The sequence below is a fragment of the Chelon labrosus genome, assembly GCF_963514085.1.
Source record: "Chelon labrosus genome assembly, chromosome: 19".
Classification (NCBI taxonomy): domain Eukaryota; kingdom Metazoa; phylum Chordata; class Actinopteri; order Mugiliformes; family Mugilidae; genus Chelon; species Chelon labrosus.
The window spans coordinates 15,843,178-15,866,966 of record NC_140352.1 but is presented as its reverse complement, the minus strand read 5'-3'; the positions used below and the strand labels follow the sequence as shown (position 1 = coordinate 15,866,966).

Here is a 23,789-nt window from a genome sequence, read left to right as displayed (position 1 = left end):
CTGGGTACGTGCAAGAGGGGTTGTGGGTTCAATTCCCTATAGAAAACACGAGGCCAGAAGTGAATGAATCACATCACAGGTGCAACAATAGTAAGATTACTTTAAGTGTTGTGCTAGACAGCTTTCGGGTGTGAAGGATTCTAACTAAAGTATTTAGAGGTATAAATGATGCTCAGCAAATCTTCCCTTAAAGAAAAGAATCCCAGCAAATGAGTCACCAGTGCTGTGGACAGAACATCCTTTGTCCATGGTTACATAAAATGTTTTGTGGATGTATATGCGGGAATTGGCTCCTTGCTAAAAGATATAAAGAGCAATTTAATATAAAGCAGGGAGTCGTCTGGTGTTTCCATGGCAGTTACATTATTGTCCTCAGCTCTGCTTGGGAGCAGGGACTTCTTCCTGTGCACTCACAGTCTCAGTGGGAAGAGGCGAAATCATGACTTTAAAATGAGCAAATGTGACCAGTGGGGAATTTAGGTGGAAGTGAAACTGAAAAAGCATTTAGATTATAATTTGTTTTTGTTTTTCGTTCATGAATTCATTATCATGACAATGACTCTGTGGGTAGGTAAAACCAGAATGCTGAGCTTGAAATCTGTCAACTACTACTTAAATATCTCAGTATTTTGTAAGTGGAAAAACTGACGTAGCATTAAGTAATCGAATAAAGTTTACTTTTTCTGTTCTTGGGCGAAGCTAGCTAACACAAAATTGCCGTAATGGCTTGCTTTTTTTGCCCACTAGGGGGCAGCTGTATCACCCTTATGATGCCACTTCTGTTTTGCTCTCTGCCGATGAAAATTTGTGGCCCTTCTGCAGCTAAATACAAGTTCATAACTTTGCCTTTTTCTTGGCGCTGGACTGGTGGAGTGCAGTCTCTTTTATTTTGCTCAAAAGTTTTGCGTTACAGTAGCATATGCTACAATTATGGGCTGTAAAATCAAAACAACGAGCTCACGTTAAAGCTCCAGAGAGGAAATGAACTGGGTGATTCATTCTCATATGGGTTTATCTCTGTGGGTAACAGCCTAGTTATGTGATCCATTTTCTAACATATCTTTGCAGCGGTCTAGGGTGAAATCTAGTTTTAACATCTTTATTCTTTTGCATTAACTCAGCTCATTTGTCGTAAAGTTTCCTGAAAGCGATTCCTGAAAGTGAAAATGGACGGAAAACAGCAAATGGACATGTCCAAAAAGCATGTTCTGTCCAGTAGATGTTGAGTCTGTGGTAATATAAAACAGGGCAGCACCAGTGAGTTTTTAGCATCATTGCTTAATATTACTCCAGTGATTAATCGTTCATCAGCCTTGTTTCCATGTAAATTTCTATCAACCATCTTATTAATGATCCCAGCTCAAGAGCCCTCTACATTTGGAACATAATGAAACTGACATGTATACTAGGGGTGTAAGTGGGGACCTGATAACATATCTTTGTCCTGGGCCATCTGTGTTGGTGCACAATAGCTTGGCTGACACACATTTTAGGCTGTTCCTTGTTCCAACCTTGTGTGGCCAAGCCTAACTTGGTTCAATTCAGACCAACCTGACAGTGGGACACCACCTCCCTGCCACCTTGCCCCAGAATTATTCAGAAAAAAAAAGCATCCAGCATCCACCTGCCCTTCCAAGCACGCATCACCATTCATTGGATCTCGTGTTTAAATGTGCACACCACCCCAGATATTCTACAATAACCCAGAAACATCCTAAAAACAGTTTCTACACACTGTTTCCCAACCAATATGCCCGTTTCTTCTTCTGCTGAACGCCTTGTGTAAAACATGCACCTTGCTGGCTACACCGTGTCCGCACACGCTGACCCCAGCTCCCATATTTCACAGTGTGCCTGCTGAACATCTGCTGGACGTGTGCTCCACAGTCTGGATGTTACTGAACACTGGAAAGCGGCCTTGAATGTGAAAGGGTCTGAGCTTCCTGTTACAATCTGTCCTACAAATTCAGCCTGAATCAAAGCCAGAGCCCAGGGAAGTACACCCTAAAACACAATTCACATTTCAGTTCTGCTGCACTGTACCGATCCGTTTTTCCACTCTGAACTGGAGCCAGCCTCCGTATATTTTAACAGTAAGGTTTCAGGGTGCAGCCAGGTGTTATCCAAACTCACCTCTGCAGGTACAAGATGATATAAATTGCCGCATTTTCGTTTGGCCATCAAAAACATCATAAATTTGATGAAGAGATTTTGAATCTCTCGCTAAATGAGGCTTTATGGATTCAAAGCGGTTTGAAAAGTAGAATATTCTTTTGTTTTGTTTTGTTTTTGGTTTTAGGGTGGATTTTCTGTTGAAACGCGCCGTAACAACCATGCCTCCATCCGCTTCACACATCACACCACGAGATAGAAGGAGAGAGAGAGAGACAGGAGGGAGGGAGGGAGCGCTGTTTACATGGTGAACAGACTCAGATTTCTACTCATCCAGCTGCACCACCGGGACAACAGCTGCCTCTCCATAAAGACACTTTCCGTCCTTGTGCCATCACTTTACCGCTTTACGCACGAGTCATGGTTTTGACGCACAGGTGAACTTCTCTCGCCTTAACACGCTTCGACCACCACTCGAAAGGGAAAAGTAAAAAGCAAAGAAATTATAGATACATTTAAAAGCAAGAAGAAAGAAGAAAAAACAAACATCTTTTCGCTAATCTTGGTTGCTTGAAGCGGAACAGGTTGCCAGAGCCATGTCCAGGAAGAAGGCAGTGAAAGGCAAAGGGAGCTCCAGGAGCCCAAAGGCGTCTCCGAGCAGCGGGAGGACGGGGAAGGGTCTGGCCGGCGCCGCTGCTCCGTCCTCCGGGCTGGTTTACCCGAGCAGACCGTCCATCAGCAACAGCGGAGAGTTTTACGATATCGCCTTCAAGGTGAGCAGAGAGCTTTACGTCTCCCTATTCACTCTGGTATTCTTGTATTCAGTCAAAAGAATTAGTCGGAAAATAGCTTGCCAATTAAAAAAAGTACTCTTTTAAAAGTGAAAGCATTATCAAGTATTGATAATACTTGAATTTAAGAAAATGTTGACATGAATTTCCTCTGTACCTATTATTTAACATTAGAATGTGATTTACATTTGTATATTGGTTGTCACCAATTTTGTAGAAACATAGAAAGTGTTTGCACGTATAAGTGATATGACAATATATGGAAGCCAGTTACTGCCAAGAAAAACAAACATGCTAAAAAAATAAAAATTATTAAGAAAAAACATTAGGTACAAATGTAGTACCTGGAAATTTGGGCTCTGAAAATATTATTTTGAGAGTATTTTTTTGTCTGTTTTTATTATTTTATTTATTTATTTTTTTGTAATGGGCTTCCATAGCTGCTTGTGTCATCACTTGAAGTGTTAACAAAAAAAAATCTCAGGATGCTCACACTCTAAATAATAATAAAAGAAGAAGAATTTCAGCATTATTTCCCCTAGGAGACATAGTCACAACATACACAAAGAAGGTTGCTTGGCCCACACGGCCCAGTTTAATCGTGCTGAAATCCCAGACATCTCTGAAATATTGTCCTAGTTACGTCTGCCGTGCCTCCTATCGAGTGCTAAAAGTTCGGGAACTACATTGAACGATATTATTAAGAGGTGTGCAACACTGCTGTAGTCCGGTGCAATAACACGGAGGAGCTGGTGGGGAAGTTTTTCTATTATTAATGACTTTAATGAACAACAGCACAGCAGGAGGCGTTTTGTTTAGCAGGAGTGGAGCTGACGAAATATGTAATGGCTGCTGCATGTCCCACATTAACAGTAGTACATTTAAAAGTGTATTCATGGAAAGTTGATCTGTTGTTGGAGTGCTGTACACCTGCATGTGAAATAAATCCTGTTCTAAACTCATACCCTTTATGTTTCTAAAGGTATATTTTTGAGTCTTTAAGACTTTAAGAATCCAACAAATATGTGCAGAATATCAAGAGGTCGGACTGTTGTCTTTTTGCCAAAATAAGACATTTGAAAACTTAATTTTTCACAGAGTAACTCATAAATAATCAGTGTTAACACAGCACTGGGGTTGCACAATTAAAATGATGGAACAGAGAGGAAAAATAATAATGCTTTGAGCGTATGCAAATCTAAAATCTCATCATGTGGGTGGCATCTGGTATTAATGTCGCACTCTGATTAACAACTGCTCATACGACAGCGGCCAAAATCACTGCTCGGCTGACACTGAATAATACACACAATAGTAACAGTTTAAATTTCACCTTTAATCAATGCAAACCAAACCATATTCATAAAGTGTGTTGGTACTAGTACGTGAGAAGATAATAGAAACCATATAATACATGCAGTCCATGAGTGCACACAGATGCACACAGATATATCAACAGGGTTTTGTGTGGCAGATGAGGAAGAATCAAACTGTAGACCCTAATTGGTGTGTACAGTCTGTTCTCCCCGTGGACTGAGTCAAAATGCTGTTTCCTCTATAGACATGAGTTTGGTGTGTGTGTGTGTGCTGCGTAGCCTAAACTCCTGTGTATTTGTAGATAAGTTTTCTTCACACATAAAGTTTTTTCATTTTATCCACTTATAAACGTTCTCCTTGTGCTCTCTCTCTCTGTGTCTCAGGTGATGCTGGTGGGGGATTCAGGAGTGGGAAAGACCTGTCTGCTGGTCCGCTTCAAAGATGGAGCCTTTCTAGCAGGGAGCTTCATCTCCACCGTGGGCATCGATTTCAGGGTAAACACTGACACATAAATGCATCATAGTGCAGTAGGAAATGGAGCCGTTTGCTGCTTTGGTCAAACGTCTGCTCTGTAAAATCGCTGAGAAAATGAAACTTTCCCTCCCATACTTTGTGGCATGTGCTCTGGCTAATGCTTCTACCTCAGGAAACCTGTAGACGGCGGTAGAGCCCAGTGATTTTCAACCTTGATCTGATGCTAATTTTTGCCAACTTTAAGTGAACTAAAAAAATCAGGGGATGTGACTTGGGTAAAACAACGTACATAGAGGTGCAAGCAGCCTGAAACTTTACCCCGATTAGCTAGTTCTGTGAACTACACAGGGCATAGCAGCTTGCTAGCTTTTTGTTCAGCCAACTAGCTAGCAGTAGAAACAAGCATTTCGTTAGCCTCATAGCAATTGCCTCAGTCATTTTTAGGCTACAGTTACAGTATCAATGAAAAATACTAATGTGCTTGCTAAAAATTGTGTTTTTTCTTGTTTTCCGAAAATTTTAAAATATGACTTGGAAATTATGCCATGAGGCTAACGATTTGTAACTTATGGTGCCTACTGAAAGCTCGAGTTCAGATGTTCAGAGTTTGCTGACTTTCTTAGAAGTAGCATAAGGGAAGTCTTTGGTGGATTTTAAATTAATATATTGTAATTTAGTCGTATGTAGTAGTAAGTACGTGTATGAAAAATGTTGATATTCCCAACAGCCTTATCTTCATTTCCAAGTTAAGCTCGGTTTATACTCCTACATCTGATCTATGTGGAGCTGGTTGTCTGTATTGTTCTGTTATTAGGCCACTGAAATAAGAATAAGAAAACCTTTATTTGTCCCACAATGGGGACAAGAGGGCTAGGTAGCGACTGATTAGCCTTAAGTTTCACTCTGCGAATGGCGAGTGGAACTGAGGGGCTCATGTTGGAGATGAGAAGTTAATAAATGTGGATGTGTGGTGTTTGCATGTTCACACCATGCCTGTGTGGGTTTTTTCCAGATCCCCCAGCTTCCCACCACAGTTCAAAGATTCAGTCCAAATTGGTTTGGCTTGTTAGGTTAACTGGTGATTCTAGATTGACCATGGGTGTGGATGTGAATGATGGATGTTTGTCTTTCTGAGTTAAACCTGTGATAACCTGGCGACCTGCTCAGGACGTACCCCATCTCTCAACTCATGACAGCGGGTGTAGTTTCCAAACCCTCCGGATCCTTCTAGAGGATAAGCAGCAGTAGATAATAATGAACGATTGCTGCTTTTAAATTATACTAATGAGCTCTGTATTACAACATGGGAAGTCACGAAAGGTCTGGTGTTTAAATTGTAATATCACAGTAAAGTGCGAACACCACTGCTATGTAGCTGTCGGCTAGCGGCGGTGGCTGCACGTGATTTTAGCTAGAAAGTGCTCAACTGGGACATGGGGCACTCTGCCATCAAAATAAAAGCTCAGATTACAGGTGTAACTGTACAGAATCATAGAGGCTAACAAGCAAGCTAATGAGTCGGTCAAGTGTCACTTTGAGGGCTTATCTCTTGTCACGGTTACGCCGTGTAGGGTCCTCCCAAGAAATGTAACTATGCGATGCTGCGACGCAGACCGTAACAGTTGTGTTTGGTCTAAAATGCGTTTCCTTGTTGACGTGTGGCTGGACAAGAAAGTTCTCCTTTGGTCAGGCTCCTACACACCATCTACTTAGATGTGTTCTTAATGTTCTGTTCTGCAATGATTTCAGTGAAAGTAACTGTTGCTCCACATTTGTTAACTTCAGCTCCAACATGAGCCGCTCAGTTCCACTTGTCATTTTGTGAAATACGGAGGGGAACTCAATGCTTTCACGGGCGTAGCCCCCTACGATGTGAGTCCACGTATAGACCATTTGAGGGAGTATATACTATATATACTATCTTCTGTCTTGATGACATCAACGGACTATTTGCCAGAGCCACAGAGGATACTTCTTAGCTTTTTCCCAGGCTCAGTAGTGCTCTCCTTGAGAAGTGAAACGACCTTCATGTGTAAAATCAGTAGCCCTTAAAGTCTGAACACTTCCTTTCAGCAGTGAATTGATAATCAAGGACACCAGAACTTCACTGGAGCAAATGGGACAGACGGAGAGGATTTTGTTCTTTGACTGAGAAGTTTCCCAAAAATCAGTGGAGTAGCTGTAACTACGGAGCTTTAAAAGTTGAAGTGCTGATTTTCTTCCCTTGTGTCAGTGCTATATGAGGAGGTGCAAGGCTTTTTAACCCTGCTAGCGACTTAGACACATTTAAAGTAAATGAAGCTAAATTAAAAATGTAATTTAAAACAGAGTTATTTATTTATAGCTTAATCTTTTTTTTACTGCTAATGGCTAACCCAATTTCATGGAGGAAATTGCAGACGGGTATAACAGTGCCAGTAAGAAAAAAAACAGCCCCACTTTAAGTGTCACAGCCGTGGACTGGAAGCAGTGACCTGTTTCAGTCCTGCTGTCTTGTTGCTCCCTCAAGCAAGGTCCCTGTAACAGCAGAATCTGACACAGCTGTTTGGAAGAACCTTCCCCTAAGAGACATTTGAGACCCGTTTCACTGATGCTGTCATCCAGAGCATTTACAGTAGAACAAATACAACAGTAGGAAGAGGTTCATTTCCAGTGTATTTAACTCTTTAAGCAGCCCAGCTCTGGATGTGTATTAATTGTCAACACTTGCGCAAACCGACAGCATGCTATGTGAGTCTGTAAGTTAACAAAACCACGCTGCATATTAAACATGTAACAAGTCTTTAGATAGCGGTTTTACCTGATTCCAGTGTATTAAATTTCTTTCTCGCTAAAATAGTTAAAAAAAAAAAATACAACAGTGATATGGACAACTGGACTTGTAGAGTTTCTTGAAGATGTTTCACCACTCATCCAAGTAGCTTCTTCATTTCTAAGGGACTGGTGGGGTATTGAGGTTTAAATAGGAACATCTGTGGGTGTAGCCCATCAGAAACTTGCTTGACTAGTGTCTGTTAGCGACCAGAAGCTGGCACGACCATTGTCTGTTAACGGCTAGGTTTTTGGACATATGGAATACATTTACATACAACAGAACTGGATTTCGGACTCAAGAAAACATAAGCAATAGAGATAGAAATACCGATTTACGATCTACAGTAATGGACAAAAGTGTTGGGCAAGAAGAATTGGTCATTATGAGAAAACAGAATCGAGACAAATAAAGACTTTTACATATTCTTGTCATATTCTTTGTTAAAAAAATAAATAAATAACTATTTCCCTGACAATACTTTGCTACTGCTGTTGCTTTGTCTTTCTGTCCTCATTATCACTTCTATAGCATGGAACTGTCTGTGCTCATGCTGAGTTGTGACAGTATGTGCAGATTCTTATTATGATTAGTTATTATTATTTCAGGTTACATGTCATTCCGGTTTCTTTTGTCTCTTTCTCTTCAGGTAATTATATTTCACATTTACAGACCGTGTGTGTGTTGACGTCATAATACACTAGGCCGCTCTCTTCAGTCAGTAAATGTACTTGGAAGGGTTCTAGTTGAATTAGTCAGTTCTCATCACTGGAACTCTTATAAGCAGATTATGCTTCTGCGTTAAGTTGACACAAAAATTAACCCGACTGGCAAAAAAGAGACAGCGGCAACTAGTGTTTGGGTGGTGTTGTTACAGAGTTAGCCAGACTGAACCGTTATTTAACTTGTTACTTTTTTCTCTTATGTGTGTTGCCCAAACATGAAATGAGAGGTGGGAGGTGGTTTGCTTAGCTTAGCATAAAAAGCTCACCTTGGTCTAGAGCTCAATGTAAAACATGTTCTATGTTTATTTGGTTCAGCAGCCAAACACTGATTCACTCTCATGCTTGTATGCACTTGTTTTTAGTCTTCATGCTAAGCTAAGCTAGCATCTACGGGCCGTAGCGTCATATTTGGCACTGAGTGGTAATGAATTTCTCACTTTTTCTTTTTGTGGTCAGATGTCAGCGCATCGGCAGTGAGTCTAGAGCTGCCCACCTGAGTTCAGATCCCTCACGCATACGTTTACACCAGGTGTGAACAGAACTTTTGGTTCTGACTTGTTGTTTCATAACAACATCTACACAGATAATTGAGTAAAATAAACTTGGCTGCATTATCTGTATATATGTATAGTTCAATTGAACTTTAACAAAAGCTTGAATGTACGTGCAGTTAACTCGTAACATGTCTTTATATAACCACCCCACTTTGGATAGTGCTATCAGTTTGTGTTAAAACGTTAGCACCGAGCACCAAGAGCTTGTTATCTACAAGGACACATGGCTATTTTTGGCGTCTGGGTTCTCATTACTTTGCAGGTAGATGACTAGAAGCTAAATATCCCTAAAAGCTTAGTGGATATATTTAACTGATGCCGTTCAGTGATATTAGCAGACATGTAATTAATATTTTCCAGCTTGCAGCCCACACAGTGCTGCACTGATCTCGCTGACTTTCACCTCATGCTTAATTGAAATGAAAAAATAGATACTTTTACAGAGTTAAACAGCTCATACAGATAATTTAGGAGGTTTGCTAGAAAGTCAACATGGCAAATGTGTTGCTTGAAAGTGGTTCAGATTCAATGTGCAGCGTAAGTTATGCAGCATCTTCCAAAAGTAATGGACGTACAGTTGAGTATGCTCTTTCCTATGTTGTGAATATGCCTGGCTTTTTTTTTTTTTTTTATTTATTCTACTGTGACAGAAATGTGAGAAGCTCTGGTTAGAAAAAAAAAAAATAACAAGCTCAACATTATGAAATCATATCAGCCCGGTGGCAAAACGTTCTTGTTATCCGTTCTCACTTGGGCCAAGTGTAAATATGGGGTCGTAGCCGCACAGAGTGCTGCAGCCTTTGTGTCCATCACGCACAGGAATGCGAAAGAAGAAGTGTTATAATGTGCTTCTCTTAAGCTGAAAGTCGATATATTGTCGCAGCGAGTGCTAAAAACCAGCACTTTTCAGCTCTGTCAGGAATGCGCAGCAATGTGACCTTTTACTTTTAAAGATAATGAGAAATAGGAGTCAGCACACTGTAGGGAATAGAAAGTTTTTGGGTGCGGGCACAATCTAACTTTTTCCATCTATTTATATTTCTCTTGACAGAAAGAAATGATGAGTCAGAAATCAAAACTTGTTTACTGTCTTTTCCTCTGAGAAGTTTGTTAGAATTGCAGATGAGATTCATCTGTTTCCACGGTGGAGGAATTGCGGGCTGTACGCCGGCTTCTCCTCCTTACAGTCCATGATGATGATGTGTGTGTGTGCGCATTGCCTCTCATTTCCATAGTTTGGCTTTTCCCTTCCATTTCTCCACCACCCTGCTCGAAATGATGCTTCACAGCACCGGGTCGGTTAATCATTAAATAAACTGCTCCGCGGCTCACGCTGACACAGATGGCTTTCTGTGTGTGTGGCCTGGGAGGAATATGACGGGAGGATGACTGCCCTTTTACAGCTAATTGCCATGTGACATGTTTTCATATGTGGCTGTTTATGTGCGAGTGAGACCGCTGTCATCTACACAGGAGAAACAGCTTTGCACAACAGCTGGCTTGAATTACATTTAGCCACTTGAATGCTTCTTGTGAATTATATTATTAGTTATTAATGTGTTTTTGGCTCTGAAGGCTGTATCATAACTCTGTTAGCATATCCAGAAAAAAATATCATCAACCAGTGCATTTTACTTTGTAAGACATTGGAGATAATAGTTCCTTAAGAGCTAATGGAGCTTATGATTTTATGTCAGTGGCAGATGAAAGAAAAAAAGAAAACATCCAGGAGAAGTAACTCCCATTGTGTTTAGCCATTTTGTCTTCAGCAAGGACTGATTGCCTGGCGTAGCTAACCGGAATATGAGTCAATAAACAATTTCAAGACGAAGGTGCTCAGATGATGACTACATTGCTGTTGCATCTTCTGTCCATCACCGCTTATACCCCGCCCAAATTATTTGATTGGCCCCGCAGATCTTTGCCACAGCATAATCGGTTCCCAACGGAGTGACCCTGGACCAACTTTCCGCCGCTAAACATTTGTAGGCAGGTTCCCACCCGGTTCCAGTCCTGAGTTTGGAGATTGCAACCATGGCTAAATGTGTTTTTTGAGGTTCATCCAGGACATGGTATATCCAATAAAGCATTTATAAAAGGCAACTAGACTTGTAGATTTTTTTTTTTGAGAAGACGTTTCACCACTCATCAGAGTAGCTTCTTCAGTTCCAGGGGACTGGTGGGAAGTTTGAGGTTTAAACAGGAAACTTCTACTGCAACTTGCTTGTGGCTATCGTTCACTGAATGAGCTGAGACATTGCAGGATTGTGAACTGGGTCTCTCTGTGGTGACATTAATGGAAAAATTGTATTATGTTCAGATATCCGATATGAATGCAGAATGCTAAATTGTTGAAAGCCGATCAGAGGCAGTCAAAGGAAATGCAATGTGTTTTCAATGAGCTTAGCGCTTGCTGCTATCGTTGACCAAAAACGCATCCACAAAACACAATGCTCAGTGTTTTGCAACTCCCAGAATTCTGTGACTTGTAGTGTTAAACCAAATTTCCATCAGTGACGACAAGTTGTCAAATGAGTCGAGGCTGAAATCGTTGAGATTGACACATTGATTTTGCAACAAGAAAGCATTAAAAACTTAACTGGACACACATAGCGCTGAGCTGTATACCAGCATCAACTAAACATGGTTTCCAGGCCCAGACTGTTCCGTTTCTCTCATAAACTACTCTCTATAATACAAGTCAGAGCCATTTCTGCATTTTACTTTTTCAGCTTCAAGGTGAGATTCGGAGAAAAAAGTCTCCAGGATTGAGATGTCTCTGATTCCTCCAGAGCAGATGGAGCGGCAATATGCTCGACAAATCCAAGTCCAATATGTTTATCTTCCTCACCAAAGACAAACAGAAGACTTTGCATCTTAGCTTTGCATCAAAGGAGCAGCATGAACCCCCCTGATGCGCCCGACTTCACAAACGTACGCTGCTGGCTGGGCTGGTATTGGATTCTGCTCATCAAACTGAAAACGTGGCAGCTGCTCTGGTAATGTCACATTTTGGATAAACTAGTCACTGAAAGGGTTGTTTGAAAACCGTTAACGCCTCTGTTATGACTTTTTGGGCGACAGGGAAAAAAATTGTCTGGTTTGCTTTATGGTGTCAAACTCAAAGAAGTCATTGTTCCTCAGACATTGTAATCGTGATGTGAACAGTGAAAGTAGGTGAAAGGGCTTTGGAGACATATTTTCTTCCTATATAACAAGATGCTAAGAGTAAACTCTCATCAAGTTTCATGAGGAAAACAATATGGATCAATGAAGTCAACTTGTACTCTGGATTTTATTTTTTTCTGCTCTTTTCCCAGAGCAAACAATGTTTTCTGAGTTTGTCATAGACATTGGAAAGATAACAAAGGGAAAAAAAATTTCCTCTTCAGCAATGACAAAGAGGAAAAGCTATTTATGACTCTGGAACTAATCAGACCACTTCTTCTCAACATTGTCACTGAAATTGGCTTCTGAGATGAACTGGTTCAAAGTCTACAACCGAGATCCATGAGATGTGAGAGGACTTGTGACTTCAGTTGCCTCTTGTTGTCATCATCCTCAGCTTCCTGATTAGCAGGGCGGTTGGCGCCCGCAGATTCCCAGGGGGTGTTTCCGAGGCTAAGTTGTAGCGGCGCACATTAAGCTTGTGAGATTAGGCTTGCTTTACAAGACTGGGAGGAGGCGTTCATGGAAAATGTGTTAATTTTAGAGCTGGCAGTGCTGAGTGAATGAGTGATGAGGATGAAGCAATATCTCTTGGATGTGATCACAGTAATTCAATTTGTTCTTTTGTTTTTATAAATGACATCTCCAGTGTGCTCTTCTGCGACTATTATCTGACAAATGATGATTCCAGTCCATGAGATGCTCTTGATTCTCCCAGACATTGTCCGTCCATCCTAAAAACACCTCTTTTTATTTTGTGGCTGCGATTCTTAACTTTCAGGTAAAGATGGGAAAAGTCAGACTGCAGGGAGAGCTGAGGATTGAAAAAAAAAAAAGCATGAACATATGATCTTTATGCTTGACTGTCCACTTTGTGATTTACCGCTGACCACACTGGACAATACTGGTTGTCAGGGTAACAACGCCCAGGTACAACCAAAGGCAATTTTCTGTGCGCGGCAAGAAAAGGGTAAAAGGCATTCCGCATTAGGCACGCGCTGGTGCAGACGTTCACACACAAACATGCACATGACCTGTTTCTGTATTGCTCTGCTCGTTCATTTGTAAGCGCAAGGTGAATCTCTGGCATTTACTTTATGTTAGTGGATATATGGCCGGTGGTCTACAGCCTGATTTACCCAGGATCTACTCACATAGAACTCTTTGTTGTTACTGACTCAAAAAATGGCAATAGCTAGCCTACGATACGTACCATAGGTAGTCATTTGTTTAGTTAAGTGAAGGCAGTGCATAATATTAATACAGTTAAAAGTAATTAAATCTATTGTCATTATAATTTTTTATCGTTCTGTTCTTTGCGTTGGTGAGGTCTTGCCTTGATCCCCATCCCCGCAGGGAACTAAACTGAACCGAACCATGGGGTTGGTGTATCGTTACACCCCTAGTACACCCCTTTCATCAATGTAACACACACTGGCACACCTCACACACTGCTCCCAAGTGGTTTGAAGATTTCAGCTACTTTCCAAATTCCTCAAGTCAGTGGCTCCATTTTGAAACTTACAGGACGTAAAAATTCTGATACAAATAGAATGGGACCAGCAGTATGTTGGGCATAATATACTGTACTTATAATAATACAAGTATGCATCACAATATCAAAATGTATGTGCTGAATTGAACTGGCATTTCATTTGTCTCCATTATCATTTTTTTACAGTTAAATATTGTCCCTTTTCCAAATCGCAACCAGTCTTTACATTTAAAAAAAACACAAAACAGTTAAATAAAAGTACTAAATATAAGTGGACTTTAAGTAGTTCATCATTATCATCTGTGTTGTTTTGCAGCACATGGTCTGATCTTCTCCTGCAGAGTCGGCTGGGAATACACCATATGAGACGCTCTTAAGTATTCATGAATAAGCAAGGTGGTGAAACACAGTCATGCTAATAAGCTGCCACAGGACAACAGAATCAGGAACAAAGTCAAAGCCACATTTCCGCACTCTTATGTAACCTTCTAAACCATTCCGCTCGAGGTTCATTTACATCTTACTTCTCAGATCCTGGTGAATCTTTCTTTAATGTTATCTTTGTGTAAAAGCCAGATTTATTGACAGGATATACAGTAGACAGAGACACTTTCAGAGTCCAGCCTGTTGGTCTGCTCGCGTTTTACCTTTTTAATTTTGCATCACATGACTCCTCAAGTGCTTGCTGGGTTCCCAGGAGACCGTTGTTACAGGCCAGTAACCGTGACAACAAAGCAAGGCAATGAATGTGCTGCTTGGACCGCGTTCTGCTAATTCGACAGGCAGATGGCTTTCAGGCTCTTTTAGAGCTTCGGTGTTAACCGAGGGTCCTCAGCTGGGGACGACGAGAGTTGTTGTTGCATGTGGAGGCAAGTTTACAGATGGGGGAGTTTAGATGGTATCCGTTCAGGGCAGGTGTGACCGATGCTTTGCCTCACACGCTCCCAGTCGGCTGCACTCAGAAATGGAAGCGTTTCAGTTCAGTCCCTGTCTTGTGGTGAAGGCTTGTGGTGCGGATCTGTGCACCACACAAGTCTTCATACAGAGAACCTGATTCCTTTTCAGAGAGAAGCAAATTATTATAGTTGGTCATATCAGGGCCACGGCTGTTCTTGAGGACACAAAGTAGACCTAGGTATTGTTGTTTGGAATGACTGAGGATGTTACATTTGACAAGGCAAATTCTTTTTTCATTTCATTTCAGTTAGACATTATTTATTTCTTTCGGTCCGAGTGAAAATTCTGCTGTAGGCAAGGACAACTGAGGGAACTTAAACTTTAAATTTTACAAAATACTGTGTTGCCCAGGGAGATATTAAAAAAAAAAAAATGAAAAGAGGATTGCTGTGGTTTGAAATAGCTTTTGCTGCCATGTTCACCTGTGTTGAAGTAGCAGTAGTATGTTGGATTTCTAGAACAACACTCCCATCACTTTCAAAAGGCCACATCAGATATGAGATGATGACTGATTATTGTGGACCTTTAGGCTGAAACGGACGTTGACACATTCTGAACACATGGAGGATCAGAGGCGTTTGTTTACAGTCGTGTTTTGGCGGCGTCAATGTACAAGCTTTGTCTGTGCTCCCTGTGGAAAATCATTTCGGACCAGTCAAAGCCATTGCGGTCTGTGTCGTTATGCTCCTCTTATTTTACCAGCTAGTGACAATGCCCATACCTTTCAGGGCTGCTGAGGTATCCCTAACCTGAAAAGACAATATCCCACCTAAGACGCTGACATGGAAAATGAAAACTAATATTTCACCAATTCAAGCCATTTTTTTTTAACAGTTTTCCACCTTATTCAACTGCTCAACCAAAAACTTTCTCTTTCATTCCTTCAACTCCCTTCTAGAAAAGGTTTGCCGTAAAGTAATTCCTAATACAGCACATTCAGAATACAGCAAATTAATCTGTAACTGTAATGGAATACAGTTACTCTTATTTTGTATTTTAAATACGTAACGCCGTTACATGTAATCCATTACTCCCCAACCCTGGATACAATGTTAACATGTCCCACTTTAGCAGATATAGCATGCACCGCCAATGCACACGCAAACCAAAAACAGATAAAAGGAACAGACAAACCACTCACAGATTCCAGATTGAAAGCCTATGGGAAAATCCGTATTGCCACAGTAAGTACAAGTGTCTTATTGATTTACTGTATTCATAACATAATTCAGCAGGTTTAGTTCTCACATAGGATGATCGAGAGACATTGGTCATAGTGTGGACTGAGCCGTAAATAAAGCTTGTGTCTGGGAACTTTGCACATTCAAAGTGTAACCTGCGGTGAAAAGCTTTTCAGATCATCTCTGTGAGGATTCTCCGTCATCCTGGTTATGGTATATCCAACAAATAATCTACTGGACTCGTTGAGTTTTCTTGAAGATGGCTCACTACTCATCCAAGCAGCTTCTTCAGTTCTGAATGACTGGGGGTGGGGGTTAAAGAGCCAGGGATCACATTAACCGAAAAATCCATATTGCCACAGTAAGTAAGTGTCTTATTGATTTACTATATTCATAACATGAATCAGCAGGTTTAGTTCTCACATAGGATGATCGAGAGACATTGACTGCGTTTACATGTTCTTTAGTATCCCGATTTTGAGGCTTATCCAGGCTTTGAGCATATCCGGGATATGGTGTTTACATGGAACGCAGAGAAACCCGGTTATTCATATCCCCGTATACATGATAAATACCAGTAACCATTTCTCCAATCACTGCATCCTATCTGTGCACGCGTGTTTTACGTCTTTTTCAATGTTTTCCAACGTGACCTAACTTGTTCAACGGAGCGAGGTGGAAAACCAGCGTCACGTAGCTTTTCCGCAACAGATTTGAATACATAAGCATTTCGGTGTTTTCTGCCATCTAAACACGTTGTTATGTTTAGTTCTTTCATTACTTTAAGGGAAAATTCTGTCTCTTCGTCGCTCCAAAAGTGAGTTCTCGTTGCCGCCATGTTGTTTGTATATCTAGTGCGTCACTTGGCGTCACTCGCGCCTGCGCAGACAGTGGGCAGCCATCAGAAATCGGGATAAGGTGTATACATGCTCCAGTATCCCGGCTTCTATCGGAGTACTCCAGGTAGCAAAACCGGGTTTCTTGAAATCGGGAAATGGGCATATCCCGATTTCTGGATTTGGGATATGGTGTTTACATGGACAAACACAAAAAAACGGGATACTTCAAAAACCCGATCAAAATTGGGATACTAAAGACCATGTAAACATGGTCATTGGTCATAGCGTGGACTGAGCAGTAATTAAAGGTGTCTGGAAACTTTGCACATTCCTAGTCAAAGTGTAACCTGTGGTGAAAAGCTTCTGGACTCGTAGAGATTTCTTGAAGATGGCTCACTACTCATCCAAGTAGCTTCTTCAGTTCTAACTGACTGGGGGCGGGGGTTAAGGTTTTTAAGAACATCTGTAAGTGATGCCAGCCTGAAACTCTAGGGTCTACCTTCAAGTTTGAAAGCTGATATTAATCAAACTCGACTGATGCACATACAAATTCTGTCACATAAAGTCAAGCAAAGTCAGGTCTGGCTTCTGTATCGTGTATCTTTCCTTGATATCATGTACTGGACTGAAAAAGGTCTCCTTGCTCACCTCCACATTTGCGATATTCACATAATTTAGGTAGCTTCTGAGGCTATTTAGTGCACTGAATGCGTCATGGTTACGCATGTTCATTTTGAAAACACTTCCATTTGAATTGTTTCCATTTGAGCTGAATTCGTATTTGCTTACCGTGGAAACCATCAGTAATTCTAAAGACTCAAACCGAGGGGCCTATTAATCTACATGAGCCGCAGATCACATCATTCACCTATAAGAAACGGTAAGAAAACTTTTTTTCAACCGCTTTATTTCTGATAGATGGTTTGATGGATTGATAGTTCAGAGCAGGGGGGCCCAATACGTAGATCGTGATGGTAGTGCGGGGAGATCGTGATGGTATTCCGGGTAGATCCGGGTATTTATTTTTACTTTATATTTGCAACATGCCCTCAGTTCAGCGGCACACATCTTTAACGCAACTTCAACAACAACAACAACTCAAGACTACCATCTTTCTTAAAGAGACAGCGCTAATTTTCTGAAGGTGCAGTGCAACAATTTTTCTTGATAAATATAAAAACAAAGATGGATAGAGCTTTTACCACTGTAGAAACAATTAATATGATAAAAATTGTTAAATTTATACTATATATTGTTTTATAAACGTAGCGCATTTTCAAGCTGCATTTTTCAAAAAAAAAAAAAACGACAAAACAAAACAAAACAAAACATGGTGATAATGTGTCTTTGCTTAGTTTCTCTGTCTGGTTCCAACTGGATTATCACTCTTATTGCTACTTACTGGAACTTTTTTACTTGTCGAGCTAAAGTTTTTAACATGAAATGAATCTTCACGCTCCAGAAGAAATGTAGATTGATTTATTAATGTTTTTAGGTTGTTTTTACGTCTGTCATTATTGAAGCTTTTCTGGGGCTTTTCCGTGACTTGTCTTCATGTATTTATGTCAGATGTCAAGGACAGAAGAATTGAGCTTTCAAGAGAGGAACACCACCGGCAGCCAAACGAGGTCATTGGCAGATGTAAGTCATTTTAATTTGGAGCTTGTGTTTGTAGAATTAGAAATGATGCTACTTTTTGCTGCTCTTGCCGTCAGCAAGTGGTTCATTTGTCCTTTAGAGCTTTAGAGAATCTATTATGTAATTTTCTCTCATTGTTCTCATAATATTTCGTGGTTTTAGACTTTGGGAATGTAAGAGTTTTTCTTAATTTACTAAAATGTCAAGCAAGATAAAATTATGAGGTGATAACTAGGGCTGCAGCTATCGATTCTTTTTGTAATCGATTAATCTAGCACTTTATCGATCGATTAATCGATTAATCGGATATTTTTTTTACGTTTTTAAACAACCAAAACAAATGATGCATAACGAAAATTATGTGGCTGTAAAATGATCAAGCATTTGCCTTTTATTTCTCAAAAAAACAGAGAACTCCAACTCCAACATTTGGCTCCAAAACTAAGCCCATGTATTGCAATTTACCCATTAAAAGTGCCAGTGCCAACAATTACATAACAATACAGTTAAGCAAACTTACTGTAAAACAAAAAGCAATTTAATTTATTAATATGCACAACAAGTTTCATGCTGTAATCTAGCCCTGACATCAAAGTAAATATCCGTTTTATGTAGATTTCTACACCTGCAGCATTTACCATTAGGCTACTAACAAATAATACATAATTTCTGGGGTGAGCCTATTTGCTATGGTAACCTAGCAACCTTTGTGTTTTTTTGTGAACGCGTGCTGTGCGTGAAGAAGAGTGAGAGAGATGAGGGTGCAGAGAATTTAGTAACGTCAATGATTCTGATAAGCTCAGGCCGGTCGCGTTCGCCTCGCGGCCGCTCAATTTGTGATAATAGGGGAGTATATGGGAGTATTTGGCCTATTCGCGGAGAATTTATTAACGTCAATGATTCTAATAAGCTCAGGCCGGTCGCGTTCGCCTCGCGGCCGCTCAATTTGTGATCCGCTGCGTAAATCCTTCGGCTGGCCCGGTCGTCCCGATTGCCACTCCGCCCCTGAAGCTAAACATCATATCTAGTCAAACCGCATCATGACATCGCTACATACAGTATGCGATTAAAATCAGCGAACATTAATGTATAGGTTTAGGTTACGTTATTGTTTCAGCGACGCTTGGTGAAACAGCATGTGGATGTTTTCTGTTCAGATGCTGGATCATTGAGCTTGTCCTGCTGTGGTACGCCAGGTCTACTTTGCAGTATCTGCACTTTGTTCTCTTCCTTTTTTAGAATGTAATGATCCCAAACTTTAGACATTTTTTGCCGTTTATGGGCATACTCTCCGCCATCGCGCCAACTAAATTCAAAATGTATCACGCGCTAGTGGTGTGCTTGCATAGGTGCTTCCAAAACAACGGTCCGTGTGGAACAATCAGATCCCTGCGCGTATAGTGCGCGTCATAGGAATTTAACGAGGCTTCGAGGCAGAGTTTTTGCCTCGACCAATTTTTGTAATCGAGTTAATCGAGTAACTCGACGAATCGTTTCAGCCCTAGTGATAACTTTTTATATTCAAGATGTCAACTTAACTGTGACATAAGAATCCTTTGCATAACTTAATGCCTTAATTAAATTCCCACAAAGCCTTCACTACTTATATTAAATGAGTCTCCACAGACATGGAAGTAAATTGACGTAACTTGACGTAGTAATTCTGAGTAATTCTGTTTTTCTGAAATGGGATTTCATAATCCTTACCATGGTTACCTACAGTTACTTGACTTTTATTTTGTCGTGCAAAAATATTCACTTGGTAATGGGATCTCAATGCAAAATATTTTTCTGTAGACACATGACTACACTCTGATGTTAATAGGTGATTTTTTCCATCATATTTCTTTAAAAAATAAAAACTTTCAGATTTGATTATATGATAAATAGTAAGCTTGACTCAAGGAATGCCATTTTTGAGATCTTGTATGTTCATGTATTTACTTGTATCAAGATCTTTTCATGTGTAATTAAAATTCATATGCCATTTATTATCTTCTTACGCTGTTATGGCTGTGTCTTTTTCCATTTATAAAACCTTCATGGGCAGGGTCAGGATAGTTTAGAGGAAGGACAGCTGGATGACGCTATGCACGCCGTAGAGGAACAACACCAGTGTGACCAGTGTGAGAAGAGTTTCAGACGCAAGGGTGATTTGAAACATCACCAGCTCATCCACACTGGAGAAAAACCCTATCTTTGTGACCAGTGTGGGAAGACTTTCAGGAGGCTGTCTAATTTCAGAAATCATCTGCTTATCCACATGTGACCAGTTCTCTGACCCTCACCTCTGTGACCAGCGTGACAAACTCTTTTAATAACATGATATGCATGCAACTTAAATTGTAATCTGTTGTTGTTCTTTCTTGCAGCAAACACCAGGCACACATGTCACACACTCACACAAAGCTCTATGTAGTGTGGTGCTGACCACATCTTGACATGTCAAAAGTAAATAGTTTTACAGGTGTTTGCTAAATGTGAATAGGTGCATTAGTTCAGTAAGCCTGTACATTGTTAGTGATGCTTTGGGCTTGATGCCACTTACACTACACTATTATCATTATTGTTGTTGTTGTTGTTGTTATTGTTGTTATTATTGTTAGTATTATTATTATTATTATTATTAGTAGTAGTAGTAGTAGTAGTAGTATCTCAGATACAATCAGTGTTGGGCGGGTTACTTTTAAAATGTATTCCCCTACAGATTACTGATTACATGTCCTAAAATGTAATCTGTAATGTATTCCCTTGGATTACTCAAGTAGAGTAATGTATTCTAAATACTTTTGGATTACTTTTAGCTCACTTCAAAATCGTCTAGCTGTGCGTGTTTATCTGGGACAGTGAACACATGCTTTAGAGAACGATCTAATTACTGTCTTCAGAGAAAAAGTTATGCAAGTACACAAAACACAAATGTGGTGCTGTGATGAGCTTTGCTTGTTTCTGATGAGGTCCAAGAGTTGTACTGGTAGTGGCGCTGCATTTGTCACTGTCATCAGCAGTCATCATTTTCTCAGTCTTTTTAGCTGCTGTCCTCTGCATGGCTATGGGGTGCCTTCTCTGAATAAATAAAAATAAAAATAAATAAGTGCGAATAGAGTGAAAAAAAAAAAAAAAAGAATCATCGTATAGGACAAGCAACATGCGAGCCGGTGGACAGTTACCATCCTTTCTTTCCCCGCATGTGAGCACTCGCAGCCGGAGCTCGATTAATAGTTACCAACTTACTTACACTACTCACCTACTGACATTGTCAGTTTTTGTTATTTGGGGCTATCCTTGTTATTGTCTAAATTTTTGGGTTAATAAATATTAAACTAATGAAAATGGTGTTTCTTCTCCTTCATTATTAGTAATATCGAAGGGAACTTTTACTTATTTCATTAAAATTCAGACCAAATAGGAAAAGCACTCATGTAAATAACAATATCCCCAACTTATTGTGAGTAGTGTAATTAGCCAACTTACCTCGTGATGCTTCTTCAACTTAAACGATACCTGAAAGCAGCCTCGTTGATATGAGGAATAATGTCACAGCTGTGTCCACTTCTGGTCTCGCCGTATGGATCCACATCTGATCTGAATTATGGCTATGTGTTACCAGAGCACATGAAGACACAATAGTGCTTACATTTGGTTTTAATGAATCACACACAGACGTAACACTTGTCAAATAATATTTAGGAAAAATTCCTAATCTGGAGACTGTATTACATTTGCCCATTGCTCATCTTTCTCTGTAGGGAAGGAAATCAGTTATCTTTTAAATGGGGGGAAAATATATTATTTTCTTTGTATCTCGTGAGTAAATGGCTAATTATGTGAGACGAATTAGATAATGACATTACAAGTTCAACCAAAAGAATCGCGAACTGTAGGAAAATGGTCACGATCAGCCCTTGCAAAAAGGAACTTTCATTTCAGACAGAAATACATTTTGGATTAATAAGAAATGACAATTAAAATGGAAACCAGGCATCCTGAGGTGTTCTGATCACAAGCTCAGAAGAGGGTGATTAAAAATGAAAATGTAAATCTAGCATTCAAGAGTATAGCTGACCACTGATAAAAGGTTTATTTTGTTTTGGAAATGCTGATATACGGTGTCAGACACTCTATTGGCTCTCAAGTTTAAAAAGTGTAAAAAATGTTTATTAAGACAAGTGCACAATGTCAGCAGTAGAAGCCAAAAGTTCAGCTTTAGGAATTTCATGGAGCGGAGTCGACCGGGAGCTTTCTTTCTGCGTCTGTTTAATTCTCTTTTGCCGTCTGAGCACAGAAGTCACAGGATCTGGCTGTACAAGATTGAGACAAAACATGCAATGTAAGCCGATCTTTAGGGGCCCGTGACGCACCAAGTTGACAGTTGGCCATTTTCTGGTGTCAGACCTTCAGTGAGTTTCTGTGGCCCTATATTTTTCTTTTATGTCCTATAATGTTGGGAGACCTCAGAATGTCAGGTTGGGGGGGCTGCACCTTCGAAACTGTCGTCAGCAGCACTGGGGCACCACAGGAGACTGTGCTCTCCTCCGTCCTGTTTACCCTGTACACCTCGGACTTCAAGTACAACACAGAGTCATGTCACCTGCAGAAGTTTTCAGACGACACTGCAATTGTGGGGTGTGTCGGGGATAGACAGGAGCAGGAGTACAAGAATCTGAACAACTTTGTCTCACGGCGCAGAGCGTCAATACAGCTCAAACCAAGGAGACAGTGGATAGTGAATAGAATGAGGTTGTGGCCATGTAACATTATATATCTTCTGTGGAGGGTCAAACACGTCATGTGTGAGCAGGCAAACAAGTCAAGTTGACCTTAATCAGTAGTTCCATGATGTAGTGAACTGAATAGCTCTTTGGGAAATGGTGTTGAGAGGTTTACAAAAAGTTATTCAGTGTGAGTTGGTCTTATTGGTCATGTCCCCTAAAAGACCAGGGTTGGGTCAGATTACTTTGAAATGTAATCGATTACTGATTACAGATTACATGGCAAATTTTGTAATCAGTAACGTAATCTATTGGATTACCCAAAACATGTAACGTAATCTGATTACTTTAGGATTACTTTTTACACAACTTGTACAAGACATACACAATCTTATTTTCCTCTGTCTTTAATTCAAAATTGTGGCGATGTTGCCAAGTACTGAACGTATTTTTCCCGACTGGAACAGGTCTATTCCCAGATAGCAAGAGGCTGGTGGACCACCGTCAGCCCACTGGGGATAGACCTGGCAATCCGCTGGAGTTTTGCTCATCGGTTCACTGGTGGTCCGCGAGCGAGTTGTCGTCAAATGCCCCAATATTTTGTCACTATTGGTCTAAAACCTTTTTCATTTATTCAGTTATACTTCATCCATCACTTTAATAACATTTCATGTATTTTCTTAATATTCATGATAAATTAAATTTCAAGAGATGGTGGTCCAACGGTGGACCACAAGTGGCATGCCACCAGCGGTCTGCTATCTGCCAATCTGATTTTGCTATCTGGGTTGGTTGACGTTGACGGTTCCTCCATCTTGGGTTTTGATTTGAACCTTTTTCTTGTCAAGAAACTACACAGGCAAATGGATGATAATGACATCTAGTGAACAAACAAATGGGCTGCTTGTCAAATGAAAACACTGGCTAGGCTATCATAAAAAAGTTGCATTGTTTGCATGATAAAATGTAATCAGGTAATCCCCAACAATGTAACTGTAATCTAATTTCGCATTT

At 40.3% G+C, this 23,789-nt stretch overlaps 1 protein-coding gene across 1 annotated transcript in view; it reads left to right on the top strand.

Annotated features, from left to right (window-relative positions):
- Nucleotides 1-2,708: 2,708 nt before the first annotated feature.
- rab26 (RAB26, member RAS oncogene family) overlaps nt 2,709-23,789 on the top strand; it is a gene marked incomplete at its 5' end in the record, with an annotated part of 84,104 nt that continues 63,023 nt past the window's right edge. The window contains 2 exons of the mRNA XM_084566896.1: nt 2,709-2,885; nt 4,604-4,714. Coding sequence (XP_084423022.1) covers nt 2,709-2,885; nt 4,604-4,714 — 288 coding nt within the window. The remainder of the gene's footprint in view (nt 2,886-4,603; nt 4,715-23,789) is intronic.